The sequence below is a fragment of the Podarcis vaucheri genome, assembly GCF_965113315.1.
Source record: "Podarcis vaucheri genome assembly, chromosome: 6".
Taxonomy (NCBI): Eukaryota; Metazoa; Chordata; class Lepidosauria; order Squamata; family Lacertidae; genus Podarcis; species Podarcis vaucheri.
Window position 1 is genome coordinate 10,883,128 of NC_138764.1, and position 14,848 is coordinate 10,897,975.

The following is a 14,848-nucleotide window of genomic DNA, read 5'->3' on the forward strand; positions in this document are numbered from 1 at the left end:
TGAAATGTTGGGGCTGGGAATACATGTGGGCTCAGAAGTTTGTGCAGACGTGATGCCGTTTCTAACTTGGGGATTCGGATTGCAAATTGCCCTTTAAGCCACAGGGAGGATGCATAAGGCTGTGTTTGTGCGCGGGCAGGTACCCCAAGCACGCATGTTTGCCTGTGCGCTTTTAAAAAGTAAGATGAGAGAGAAAGAAAAGGCAGGTTTCTGCCACCAAGAAATGTGAAGTCTAAGGGCTCGATATAAGCCATGCACTTCTAAGGCTGCAATTGCATGTACACATCAGGCCCATTAGTCTAAAATACTTCTGAGCAAACATGGATTTGGATCCGTTTGGGTGTCCGTTCATCTCTCCTGTAAGAAGTGTTCTGCTGCATCAGATCAAAAAAACATTGAGTCCAGCACCCATGTCACCCATTTCTCACCAAGTCAACCAGATGCCCCAAGAACCCGACAGAGATTGAAGGCAACAAACTTTCTCTTGCTGTCTAGCAAATGGTAGTCAGCAGTAGCATACTGCTTTCTAAATGCGGAGGTTTCATTTAGCTGTCATGCCAAAAGACCTATATATCTTATGCATTTATCTAATCTTTAAAAGCTGCCTAGGCCAGTGGCCATCACTGTATACTGTGGCAGTGAATTCCATAGACCATGTATTGTGCAAAGTTGAGCTTTCTCTTATCTGTCCTCAGCTGTCAGTGTCATTGGGTGATTTGAGTTTTAATATTCTAGGAAGTGGAGAAAAAGTTATGTCTCCACACCATTCATAATTTTATAAGCCTCTATCATGCCTCTTAATGGACGGTTATCTGAAACAAAAAAATTGCAAACACTTTTCATAATTTTAGCTGTCCTTTTCTGGACTTTTTCTAATTCTACAGTGTCTTTTTTGAGGTTGAGCATCCAGGACCGCACATAATAGTCCAGATGTGGCTGTGTCTTGAATTCATCCACACTATTACACTGCCAGACTTAAGAAATCGATTGAATGTGACTGCTAGCATTGAATTCATGGTTTTATTTTATGCTGCACACTGACTTTTTTGAGCTTTGCCTCAAGATTGATTTCCTAGTTAGTCACTTTTGGTTCTGACCCCATCATGAATGTCAGCAGTGGGGAAGCTTTTTCAGCCTTAGGACTACACTCTCTGGTGAGTAACCTTCAGGGCAGTGGATAGGGCCAGAGCCCAAAGTGGGCAAGACCAAAGCCACATCTATCCACCCATATCCCATTCACACACATCTGTACACCCACCCACCCTGATTTAGACAAATCTATATAGAGAAGAAGATTCCCTTTCTCAGTGCTCTGCATAGGAACACAGAGAGTTGCTGATGTGGAAAGAGATTGTGCTCTTTCTCCATTGGCTGTTTGCTGCATTTCTGTGATGGGTGCTGAGAAGCAGGCTTCGCTTTTTCAGCATGCAGCACAGAAACACAGTCAGCTGCCAATGGAGGAAGAGAGCGATCTTTTTCCATAAGCAGCAGGATTCTACAGCCACACACCCCTTCCCTGCTTCTCAGCTGCCAAACCTCACCTCCACCCCCCACTCCAAATCTCCCACAACCACAGCAGCTACTCAGCAGCCACAGCTGAGCTGAAGAGGAGAGAAGGAAGCCTAGGAAGAGGGCTAATATACCAGATGGGGAGGCCCTGTGGGTCTCATCTAGCTCATAGGCAGGCTTGGCACCCCTGATGCATGTGAAGTTTGGATTTCTTTGCCCCATTTTGCATCACTTTTTCATTGTTGATCTTTTTAGTGTCTTTTTAGCGGTTTTTAGTGTCTGTTCACCCAGTTTGGATAAATTCTTTTGATACTTGGGATTTCACCATCTGAATAACTTGGTGTCATTTATATAGCTGGCTTCCTCACTTCTCATGCCTGACCCCAGATCATTTATGAAAAAAAGTTAGTTAATACTATATCAAAAAACAGATACATGTTTTTGTAGTGTAGCAACACTGGAACTGCCAACCTAGTAGTTCGAAAGCACCCCCGGGTGCAAGTAGATAAATAGGTACCGCTTTATAGCGGGAAGGTAAACGGCGTTTCCGTGTGCTGCGCTGGTGCAGGCTCGCCAGAGCAGCGATGTCACGCTGGCCACGTGACCCGGAAGTGTCTCCAGACAGCGCTGGCCCCCGGCCTCTTGAGTGAGATGGGCGCACAACCCCAGAGTCTGTCAAGACTGGCCCGTACGGGCAGGGGTACCTTTACCTTTACTAACACTGGAAAGCACCAGAACCATGATATTTTTGGTTCCATCAATGGAGGCTGGTGATATGTGGTGTGATGGGGTTGTGGGGTGGTAGTTTGAAAAAATATGTACGGTAATTTATGCAGGTTTAACTGGAAGTGACTTTGTCTTTCTTTGAAACTCCATTTTACTGACTCCTATGACACTCTACTTTCTCACCTATGGTCACTCCAATTTCCTCCTCCCAATCTTTCAGATGAATCCCTCCCCCCCCTTTCCTTCTGGCCCCTCACTATTGCTCTGCTTTCTGTTCAGCTGCTCAGGTGCCATCTGAGCCCTAGGAAGTGCATGATGCTAAAAGAGGAACAGAGTGTCACTCTTGAAACTTCCTCCATCAAGTCTATATGCTTATCTCAAAGGGAGAGTGGGAAGATAACCATCCTCACCACTTCATGACAAAGGGGGCAGTGAATGGCAGTGTGTGTGTGTGTGTGTGTGTGTGTGTGTGTGTGTGTGTTTCAGAGGCTTCAAAAGCAGAAGGGAAAATCCTCAAGAGTATCATGAATACCTTTATCCAAGAATTGTTATTGGAATTGATACTGTTATTCTTGTCTGCTGTTCTATGCATTGTTGTGGCTTTATTGTTTTTATTACGTTATTGTATTTTCTATTTTTGTTCTAAGCTGCATTGGAAAAAATTATTGACGGATGGTTTAGGAACCCATTCAATAAGAGGGCTCCTCTTTAAGGTGCCCTCCCCCAGACAATTTCTGTGGATTTTGCTGCTTCACTTGCATATTGGCCTTTGCTTTAACTTCCTTCATTGGCTTCATTAAAATCAGTAGAACATAGTGCTATCCTGTGCATGTTCATTAAAGATAATTCCTGCTGAGTGTCTTGAAGCTTATCCCTTGTGTAGAATTGCAGCTGAGCAGCATAATCATATTTACTTAGAAATAACTTCTACTAAGTTATTTTAAAAATTCAATAAAATACTACAGATGCAACAAAAATCTCACTTTAAGTTTAGGAAGAAAACACATACAGTGGTGCCTCGCAAGACGAAATTAATTCGTTCCGCAAGTCTCTTCGTCTTGCGAGTTTTTCGTCTTGCGATGCACGGTTTCCCATAGGAATGCATTGAAAATCAATTAATGCGTTCCTAGGGAAACCGCCTTCAGACCAGGTCCGGGGACAGTCTGTCCCCGGACCTCTTCTGAAGGCTGGGGGGGGGACAAGGGCTTTTCTTCCCACCCCCAGCATTTTAAAAAACCCCGGGACAGCGGAGGACTTCTCCGCTGTCCGGGCGATCTTAAAATGCTGGCGGGCGGCATTTTAAAATGCCCCTGGGAAGGCAGGCAGGGGGGACAAAGACTTTCGCCCCCTGCCCGCCTTCAGAAGGTGTTCCCGCCCCCCCTGCTTCGGAACAGCGTTCCGAAGCGGGGCGGCTGGGGCAGATGTTCCCGCCCCCCCTCCCCGCTTCGGAACAGCGTTCCGAAGTGGGGCGGCTGGGGCAGGTGTTCCCGCCCCCCTCCCCGCTTCGGAACAGCGTTCCGAAGTGGGGCGGCTGGGGCAGATGTTCCCGCCCCCCTCCCCGCTTCGGAACAGCGTTCCGAAGTGGGGCGGCTGGGGCAGATGTTCCCGCCCCCCCTCCCCGCTTCGGAACAGCGTTCCGAAGTGGGGCGGCTGGGGCAGGTGTTCCCGCCCCCCTCCCCGCTTCGGAACAGCGTTCCGAAGTGGGGCGGCTGGGGCAGGTGTTCCCACCCCCCCCGCTTCGGAACAGCGTTTTAAAATGCTGGGGGTCGGCAGCGCTTCGCTCCCGACCCCCAGCATTTTAAAATCTCCCCGGGACAGAGAAGACTCTGCTGTCCCGGGGAGATTTTAAAATGCTGGGGGTCGGCAGCGAACGCTTCGCTCCCGCCCGCCAGCATTTTAAGATCGCCCGGGGCAGGCGGGGGGGAAGGCAGGCGGGGGGGAAGGCAGGCGGGGGGGAGCAAAGACTTTTGCCCCCGCCGGCCTTCAGAAGAGGTCCTCTTCTGAAGGCCGGCTGTGGGCGAAAGTCTTTGCTCCCGACCGCCAGCATTTCCCTATGGGCTTTCGTCTTGCGATGCAAGCCCATAGGGAAATTCGTCTTGCGAAGCGCCTCCAAAACAGAAAACCCTTTCGTCTTGCGGGTTTTCCGTCTTGCGAGGCATTCGTCTTGCGGGGTACCACTGTATTCCGAACTACAGAAAGTGAACATGGCGTTATCCTTACGTTTCATAGACAGGTGACGTGAGTTTGAGAGAATTGTTGCTTGCTATGGACAAATTGAGAGTTCAACTGGGGGTGAGTTCCTGGCTTGCAGCTCACATTCTTATTAATGTGACAACCCTATACTGGTTGTTAGCAGTGTAAATGAACAAATACCTATGGCTCTGATAGGAAATAGCTTAGTGTCTGTAAAGCTTCCCTACAGTTAAACTGGTATAACAAATATTAATCTGGACACTGTTCGTTTGTTTTAAAGTATTTATACTGTATGCTGCTTTTCATCAGCAAAGATCACAGGATGGCTTATCCATTTTGGAAGGAGTCGTAACTATTTTTTCCCAACAATATTCCTGTTACTGTATAAAACTTGAGGCGTATGCCTTCAATTGTATCTCATTTTGCTTCCTCTTGCCTTATAAATGGACACAAAGCTCCACAGTTACACTTTTCAGCTGACAGAGTTACTCTGTGCCAAACTAAAAGAAGGCACCAAATAGGGCTCTGATTCGGTTCTATGCTCTGCATGGCAGTGGCATCCTAAGGGCACAGAAGTGAAGCGTATGCCTGATTCAGTGTGTTCTCTTCTGCCTTCTATCCCAGTATTGTTGTGGGTATATTCATAGTATTTATGAATACAAGAGAGTGGGTAGCGCTGTGGTCTAAACCACTGAGCCTCTTGGGCTTGCTGATTGGAAGGTCAGCTGTTTGAATCCACGTGGCGAAGTGAGCTCCTGTTCCCCTGTCCCACCTTCTGCCAACCTAGCAGTTCGAAAGCATGCCAAAAAGTGCAACTAGATTAATAGGTACCGCAGCGGTGGGAAGGTAAACAGTGTTTCTGTGTGCTCTGGCACTTGTCACGGTGCTCCGTTGTGGCAGAAGCGGCTACATGACCTGGAAAGCTGTCTGTGGGCAAACGCCGGCTCCCTCGGCCTGAAAGCAAGATGAGCGCTGCAATTCCGTAGTCACCTTTGAATGGACATAGCTACCCAGGGGTCCCTTACCCACCCCCACCCCCCAGTATTTAGACAACTGGTGGAGTCACTTTGGCTGGTCGCCACGTAGGTCGTACTCAGCACAGACCCACTGCAAAATGTTTTGAGGTCTTTTTCTTATAATTAAGCAGTATGTGTATACAGTGGTACCTCGGTTTACAAACTTAGTTCCTTCCGGAAGTCCGTTTTTAAACTGAAACCTTACTTAAACTGAGGCACACTTTCCCTAATGAGGACTCTCACCGCCGGTGCCCTTCCACCATTCAGATTCCATTCTTAGACCGAGGTAAAGTTCACAAACCTGGACACTATTTCCGGTTTTGCTGAGTTCGTAAACCGAATCATTCGTAAACAGGACTGTTCTTAAACCAAGGTACCACTGTATATGAAATAAGTTATTCATAGCTTACTTAAGATATTGATTTAATTGGGTCTACTCTGAGTATGACTCAGTCAGATACCACCCTAGGAGTGGAACTGAGAAGTCCACAGTTAAATCTTACTTAAACAGAAGAAAATTTTAAAAACCCAACTCTTACCATCAGAAAGTTCTTCCTGATGTTTAGCCAGAATCTGCTTTCCTGTAACTTGACGCCAAAGCTTGCAAAGCAGGAGAAAACAAACTTGCTCCATCTGCCATATGACAGCACTTTAGATGTTTGAAGATGACTATCATATGTCTTCTCAGTCTCTTATTCAGGCTAAACATACCTAACTCCTTCAACTGTTCCTCATTACGCTTGGTTTCCAGGCCCTTGATAATCTTGGTTGCCCTTCTCTGCACACATTCCAGCTTGCCAATATCCTTCTTAAATTGTGGTGCCCAGAACTGGACACAGTAGTTGAGATGTGTTTTGACCAAGGCAGAATAGAGTGGTACTATTACTTCCCTTCATTGGGACATCATATTTCACTTGACGCAGCCTAGGATAGCATTAGCTGTTTTTGCTGCTACATCATACAGTTGAGTCATGCTAAACTTGTGGTCTAACAGGACACCAAGATCCTTTTCACATGTACTGCAGGCAAGCCAGGTGTCTCCCATCTCACACTTGTGCAGCTGGTTATTTCTGCCCAAAATGTTGAACCTTGCATTTGTCCCTACTGAAAATCATTTTGTTAGTTTGTGCCCAGTTCTGCAATCTCTTAAGGTCACATTGAATCTCAGTTCTGTCTTCTGCAGCATTAACTACCCCTCCCAGTTTGGTGTCACCTGCAGATTTGATGAGCATCCCCTCAATTCCTTCATCCAAGCTTATAAAGATGTTGAACACGAGTGGGCCTGGGACAGAACCCTGAGGCAGCATCCCACTTGTCACTTTTTCCAGGATGATGAAAAAACCATTAATTGTGCATGGTGTTCACTTTATCCTATGTATGCACTTGTGATTTTGTTTTATTTGATTTCTTAGTGAATATTTGTGTTTTAGGTGAATTGACACGATGTGGAGGAACGAGTTGAATGATGTGCCTTTACAAAATCCAAGGTCCTTCAAGAGTCGAATCCCCGTCAAAGGTTCGGATTTATTTTGTTGCCTAAGTTTGAAAGCAGTTTTGCCAGACTGTCTCTTAAATTTTGGCATCGTGTGCCTGTGTTGTGCAGTTTGCCATGCAAGACATAAAGGCTTCTAGATCTGCTTTGAAATACTGTTTCTGGGAAAGTGGTCAGATGATGTTGGCTTTCTTTCTTTACTCCCAGCTTCTGTTAATACACATTCAGGTTGCCACTTTCAAACTTTGCAATAAAAATTGTGTTAAAGAGTGTTGAAACCACAATTGTCACAGCTTTTAAGGGAAGCTGCATTTTCTCTGACTAAAAATCCTCTTAAAGCTGTTTGCATATGTCCTACAACTAGTTGAAAATAAGCTGTTCAAAGTAAAGGAATCATAGGTATAAAAAGATAGCCGAAGCAAATTATTTTGACTACCCAATTAAGTCCTTTTTCTTAGCATTTCTCTTACTAAGCTAGTGCTACTGCAGTTTGAGTTTGAAGGACTGCTTCTTCACATGTTATCTAATTTTTGTGCAGTTAGCCTATGTAATTGGTATCATTGTAATAAGTTACAAAAAATAGAATCACATAAATTAAAAGGTAAAGGATGAGCTTCTGAATGTTTCTCTCTCCCAAAGGGAGAGAACGATAATGTCAAGCAATTATTGATGCAAGCAAAAAATTCCTACTATAACTGAGTTATACTCATTTTAAAATATTATTGAAGCATGCAAAATATTTGCCATTGAAGCAGTGTTCGAAACTCACATTGTTCTAGGCGCATTTTGTGACAGGGAATTTCATTAACGTGAGCAGTTTCTGAGCTCTGGGCGTAGTACTGTGCCTAAGATGTCAGGTTAAAAAACTGCAGAGTAGAAATAAAAGAGCCCCCCCCTCCAGCTACTCTTTGAAGACTGGAGAAGAGGCCCTCTTGAAAATATTAGCGGGGTGGGCAGGGGAAGGACTAGATCTTGTGAAAAATGAACATAATATTTTAGCTGCAGTTCATTCATTTTCAGCTTAGTATTCTTGTTACAGTGGTGCCTCGGGTTACATGCGCTTCAGGTTACAGATGCTTCAGGTTACAGACTCCACTAACCCAGAAATAGTACCTTGGGTTAAGAACTTTGCTTCAGGATGAGAACAGAAATTGTGCGCCGGCAACGCGGCAGCAGCAGGAGGCCCCATTAGCTAAAGTGGTGCTTCAGGTTAAGAACAGTTTCAGGTTAAGAACAGACCTCCAGAACGAATTAAGTTCTTAACCCGAGGTACCACTGTATAAAAAAGTGTGCCTAGACATTCCATTGTTGCACCCGTAACCTAGGCTTAAGGTGCCATTTAGCTCCTAGCTTTCATATTTCACTTTCTAACACTGCATTGAAGCTATCATGAAACTAACAACCTTGCTTTCATTTCTTTGTGCAGTCTTTTCCAGAGCACGGGATGCTTTTTCACAGACTAATGCAACAGTAAGTATTATTTTAGCAGTGAAAGAGGAAAAGGCCTGTGAAAATAATAGTGTATGTACCAGTTTTCCATAGTTCTAAACATATTAAATTAAAATTGAGAATTTTTGTGTGTGACTTGGAACTGGTAGGTGGTTGTGGACGATGCATATTCCTGCCCCCCTTTCAGCAATATAAGCCGCATTTGGATAGTCACATACGTAAGAAGCCAAAGAGGTGAATGTGCCTTTTGCCTGCATGCATGGTCCCATTTCTCTTCCATTTGCAGTGCAAGCAATCAAACAAAGAGGTCTGTAGTTAACCGTAGTAGACCAGGATATGAAACCACATTTTGAAATGTGCAGGCAGAAGGTCTGCAATAATCATTATCTGATCCAGATCACTGTGTTATAGAAAATTTGCCTCGAATCCCAACTTTTGTAAATTACAGGTAACATATACCATGAAATGATAAGCCAAATATAATATCACACACAAGACTTTTTTCAGTCAGAACTCACTGGAACTAAGTTCCAGCACCACTCAGGTGGGTGCCATTGCCATTATAAGAGAAGAACGGAGGCGTTCATAGTGAGTTCCAGCACCTCTTTTGCTAGAAAAATGGCACTGGCTCATTCATCCGCATGTGGTGGGAATGCCCCATTTTTTTTTCTTTTGGAAAAAAATATATCATGAAGCAGGCCTTATCACAAAACAGGATATCCTTTTGGATCCTAAAATAGCACTATCACCATATTATTCAGAAACTGCTCAACAAATTTCCCACAAAGATCTTATTACTCACCTGACAACTGCTGCACGGCTTATAATATTGCAAAGCATTGAAAGACTCTAAATTCAGACCTGTTTGAGATCTGGATCTCACAACTTTGGGACATAATGGACAAACTGACAACTCATGGCTGAGAGAGTCAAACAAACAAGAAAATCACCACCTTTCAATCATCTTGGCATAGTTTTAGTACCTGTGCAACATCAGTAGAACATGGCTATATGCCTCCAGGAAGTCATGGCGATTTGTGGAATGACAGTTTTGTTTAAAAACCAAAATGGGTTAAAAGTCAAACGTAATTATATAGACTTATGGTTCATCTGTGAGGTGGAAGTAGTGTGTGTGTGTGTATTCTCTGTATGAATCACTGTTTATCATTGATATATATTGCAAATAAAGAAAAACACAATGGAAAGAAAGAAAGAGGGCTTTGCATTAGCTTCAGCAGTGTAAACCACTCTTGCAGTCCCTGAAATTGTTTTTAAAAGGTGGACTATTTAGCCTTTCCCTCCTCCTCCAAGTTGAGCAGCCAGATGAACAGGATCCTCTAAACAATGTGCTGTCCTGTACGTACTTCATCTAGACTAGAGTCTAAAACTACTGTACAAGTTTAATTCCTAGTGCATATATTTCAACATGGGCAAAAATTAAAATATATTTGTCTTATTCATCTTTGGAAAATGCCACTTATGTCTTCAATGAAACCTACTTTGAACTCAACTTCATAATCTAACATGGGCTCCACATTAGATGAGACTAATGATTGTACAAAGTTACAAACTGAACTCCATTCTACTTTGATTGGTAGGCATTTCAGCCTTTTATAAATCTATCCAATCTGTACAGCTTTGGCTTCTCTGCTTTTTTGTGGATGTGAGAAGTGATCTAAATATTTAATTTCTAATACACATATTTCTTATATATCAACATCTTAGTTGCAACACATTGAGAACAAATTGGAAGTAGCTCCTAACAGCACAGCTGTGTTGGAGCCTGTCATGGACAGCAAGAAGCCACCCGCAAGTACTACCAGGAAAATAAGTCGGAAAGGTATGTATTTGAGTAGAAGAGTCATTCCACAAATAAGCTTGTAGGTGGTTCACACTCCAGTTTGGGATGCCCATCTGACACAACATACCTTTGGCAAATTGGAAGACTAAAAGATTTGGCACAGGAGGCAAACCTTCTGTGATATATAATGGTAAATGGTAGGTGCTCTCAACTCCTGCAATAAGAAGCTACCTCTTCTAGGAAGTACTTTTTCTTAAATTTTTGTTTGGGCGCTACCGTTGTTGACTGATGCTTAAAAGTACCATAAAGAACAAAAATAAAGATATAATTTGGGGCAGTTTTTCGTACTCATTAACCAGGTGTGTTCTTTCTCAAAACTTGTAATAGCACAGCATTTTATTTTCTGCCACAATTTTGGCATGCTTTAAACAAACTTCTGTTTTGCTCAGGTTGGGGATTGCTGATCTATGTAACTATCTCTTGGTTATTAAAATGTACTGCAATGTTACTATGGTGTTCTGCACCTCTTGCCTCAGTTTTTGTGTGTCTGTGTCCATTGGACTTTTTATTTATTTAACAGCTTGTTAAATCCTATCTTTCCAGTGACCGTATTTTTCGCCCTATAGGACGCACTTTTCCCCCTCCAAAAATGAAGGGGAAATGTGTGTGCGTCCTATGGGGCGAATGCAGGCTTTCGCTGAAGCCTGGAGAGCGAGAGGGGTCGGTGCGCACCGACCCCTCTTGCTCTCCAGGCTTCAGGAGAGCCCCATCGCCAGCCCCGCAAACTCGGGGGACAGCGGGAGGCGCAGCGCGCCTTTCCCGCTGTCCCCCGACTTGGTTAGAAGGCTGGCGGGGGGGGAGAAGCCTGTCCTCCCCATCGCCAACCCCGCAAACACGGGGGACAGCGGGAGGCGCAGCTGCCTTTCCCGCTGTCCCCCGACTTGGCTAGAAGGCTGGCGGGGGGGGGGGGGAGAAGCCTGCTCCTCCCCGTCGCCAGCCCTGCAAACTCGGGGGACAGCGGGAGGCGCAGCGCGCCTTTCCCACTGTCCCCCGACTTGGCTAGAAGGCTGGCGGGGGGGGGGAGAAGCCTGCTTCTCCCCGTCGCCAGCCCCGCAAACTCGGGGGACAGCGGGAGGCGCAGCGCGCCTTTCCCGCTGTCCCCCGACTTGGGTAGAAGGCTGGCAGAGGGCTTTCCCCTCCTCCAGCCCCGCAAGCTCCCAGAGCGATGCCAAAGCTGCCAAAGCCCGAGCTTCCCCAGCCCCCCTTTATTCCCCCCCCCCAAATCTAGGTGCGTCCTATGGGCCGGTGCGTCCTATAGGGCGAAAAATACGGTAAATCATCCAAGATGGCTTTTACATCTATAAAATAACAACTTATTCTTTAGCCCAAAATCTTGAAATATGCCTCTGTTATGACATTATCAGCACACATGTAGCCTTGGTAATAGTATGCTTGGAATGTTAAAGGTAGAGTATCTTGGCAATAGTGTCTGCGTTGTCATAATAGATTGGTGATCGCAGCTTTTCCATTCTGACATCAAATTCTATGTAAAACTAAGGTCCATTTGAGCATTTGTGTTAGATGGTTGAAGTCGTTTGGCTGGAGTCTGTCTCATATCTTTACTCATCAGCTGGATGAGTATTACCTTGGTAATGGACTGGATGAAAGCCAATAAACTGAAGCTCAGTCCCGATAAGACTGAAGCTCTGTTAGTGGGTTGTTCCCTAGACCAGATGGATGGGAGATGGTCTGCTCTTGATGGAGTTACACTCCATCTGAAGGAGCGGGTACTTAGCTTGGGCGTTCTTCTGGATCCATTCCTGTCACTTGAGGCTCAGGTGGCCTTGGTGGCACAGCGTGCCTTCCAACAGTTTTGGCTGGTGGCTCAGCTGTCCCCCTGTCTGGACAGCTTAACTTCTGTTGTCTACACTCTGGCAGTCTTTAGATTAGATGAATGCAATGTGTTTTATGTGGGGCTGCCTCTGAGGATGGTTTGAAAACTTCAGCCGATGCAGAAATCAGTGGTCAGTTGCTCACTGGGGCAAGGCAGCGTGAGCATATAATGACAGTCCTGGCCCTTCACTGGCTGCCAATTAATTTCCGGTCCCAATTCAAAGGGCTAGTTTAACCTATAAAGCCTTCTGTGGCTTAGAACCTCAATGCTTCAAGGACCACCTTTCCCCATATAAACTGACCTAGATCCTGTGATCATCATCTGTGGCTCTTCTTCATGTGCCTCCTCCAGGCAAGTTCTGAAGGGGGGAAACATAAGAACAGGCCTTTTCTGCAGTGATTCCCCATTCATAGAATTCTGTCCCCAGCGAGGCTCGTCTGGCAGCAGTGTTACATATCTTTAGGGGCCAGGTGAAACTTTACTCTTCAACCTGACCTTCAGCTGTTAATCAATTTATGGCATTTTTAAGTGTGTGTGTGTGGGGGGGGGGTAATTGCCCTTTTTTCTTTCTTTTTTTTTACTATTATTACATAATGTATTTTGTGCTTTATGCTGTAAACCACCCTGTGGTCTTTTGATGAAGGGTGGTATATCAATTTAATAAATCATTATCATCATCATCATGCCTTGGGGAGTGTACCATAGGACTTTGAGAAAGGCAGAGCTGGAAGGTATGCAGAAAGAACAGCAGGTGCTGGTCTTTTCCCTGCTTGGAACCAGATCTCATAAGTAGTTCATTGGCACAATAGTTAAGGCCTTTCAGTTAATGGCTCACAGGGCTGTGGCTGCTTCCCCACACAATTCATTTTTAGTGCTTTAACTGTTCCCTTTGCCTCAGCATTGAGGCTAGGGAAGATGGATGTTCAGTAGAAGGCCTCATTGAAAATACTTTGAGATTGGAAGCTAAAGCTAATTTTAAAATAATACAATGTAATCCATGTAATATGATTCCCTCTTCCCTCAGGGAATGATGGATGTTCTGCTACCATTTAGACAAATAGCATAAAATTTGTAAAAATTCTTGCTCATAAACTTTCCAGCGGGGGACGGGGGGGACGGGGACATTATTGTTTAATTTTATCTGTTGACTAGGAAGTGAGTTCACCAAGCTGTCCTTTAAGTGTTCTTTTGAAATACAGGCAACCCCCGAAATGCCGGCTTTTAATATATTGTGTCCTTCTACCGAGGCTCCATAGAGAGCATTCTTACATACTGTATTTGTGCTTGGTTCTCCAGTTGTACAGCTAGGGAGAGGAAGGTGCTCCAGAAGGTCATAACCACAGCCCAAAGGATTATTGGTCATCCTCTCCCATCTTTGGAAGAACTGTACGGTTCCCGTTGTCTTAGGAAAGCAAATAACATCCTGCAGGATCCATCTCACCCGGGACACTGTCTGTTTGCACCACTGCCTTCTGGCAGAAGATATAGAAACATCAAGTCAAAGACAAATAGACTGAAAAACAGTTTCTATCCAAGAGCTGTGGCCCTTTTGAATGCTGTAACTCGTTAGTGTGACCTGGGAGTTTGATGGGTGTGGTGTGGGTGTGGCTGGAATGTGGTTTGTTTGGTTGTTGTTGTTGTCTTGCTTTTGTTGTTTTAAGGGATGGCATCCAATTTCGTTGCACTTTGTGCAATGTTGCACTTGTGTAATGACAATAAAGAATCTATCTATCTATCTATCTATTTTACAAAGTTTTAAAATAAGTTTGTTACTTTACTCCAGTTCCTTGCCATTTTTTCCCGAGCGCTTGAAACTACATTCTAGAAGGACTGAGGAATTATTTAATATACTCCTGAGTGCTAAGTGAGCAACTCCCCCCTCCCCTTGGTTTCTTCTTCAGCTTCCAGGTCTTCCAGCCAGAAGGAGAGGTCCCTTCGCTGCCCCCTTCGTACCACCACTTTGGATAGCAATGTTGGAAAGAATGGACATGTTGAATTTCATGAACCCCTTGTGGCTTCTTTCAGGTCAGTATGAAATACGAGGAAAGTTTGCTAACTCATGGAATCAAACCATCAGCACAGTTTTTTAAGGAACGAATATTTATTAACTTCCTATCCCACCTTTCAATCCAGCAGGCTTTTGTGAGCTGGATGTTGCACAGATTGTTGAAGATGTCAGTTAGATGAGGGGTGAGGGAATGGAGTGGGGGGGGGAAGGGAATTGGCTTACTAACTGCGTTGTCTGTTAGAGTAGACTGTTAGGAGTGTTTGTATTCCCTCTCCTGTATCCAGGATGCAACAAAGATTTTGAGGGCTCTTCCTCACTTCATAGAGAAAATTCATGGTCAGGGGAGATTAATTAGTATTGAAGGAAAACCACCACCTCTAGTTTTGAGTAATTCTGAGCTATGAAGGAGCGGAATCTCTAAAACCTAAACCGCCCTGAAAAAGGACTGAAGTTTGGGTTTTCAGATGCATAACGTGAGACACACACACACACAAATCTGGTTCCAGTCCCTCACTGCCTAAGCCTTCCATGCAGGAAAAAATAAATATATACCCCCACTGTACTGTTAATGTTCAGTGAGGCTCAGCACTACTTAAGCATGAAAGTATTTGTCTAGCCCTAGAGAGCAGCAATCTTGTACACTGGGAAACATTCTGGTTTCAGTTGATGCTTGATGGAGAGGTGTAGAGCCCAGGCAGCTTGCAGGAAAAAAAGATTATGAAGAGGAACCTAAATTTCTTGCACATTCTGTTGTTTTACC

General features: G+C 44.6%; 1 protein-coding gene across 9 annotated transcripts in view; it reads left to right on the forward strand.

Moving 5' to 3' along the window:
• CEP350 (centrosomal protein 350) overlaps positions 1 to 14,848 on the forward strand; it is a 65,073-nt gene that overhangs the window by 4,903 nt on the left and 45,322 nt on the right. For 8 of the 9 annotated variants that reach the window (XM_082228978.1, XM_082228979.1, XM_082228977.1 and 5 more), the window contains exons 2-5: positions 6,875 to 6,960; positions 8,363 to 8,406; positions 10,111 to 10,225; positions 13,982 to 14,105. In XM_082228978.1, the coding sequence (XP_082085104.1) occupies positions 6,888 to 6,960; positions 8,363 to 8,406; positions 10,111 to 10,225; positions 13,982 to 14,105 (356 nt within the window). In that variant the 5' untranslated portion in view covers positions 6,875 to 6,887. The remainder of the gene's footprint in view (positions 1 to 6,874; positions 6,961 to 8,362; positions 8,407 to 10,110; positions 10,226 to 13,981; positions 14,106 to 14,848) is intronic. The other variant, XM_082228981.1, reaches the window with a different exon arrangement.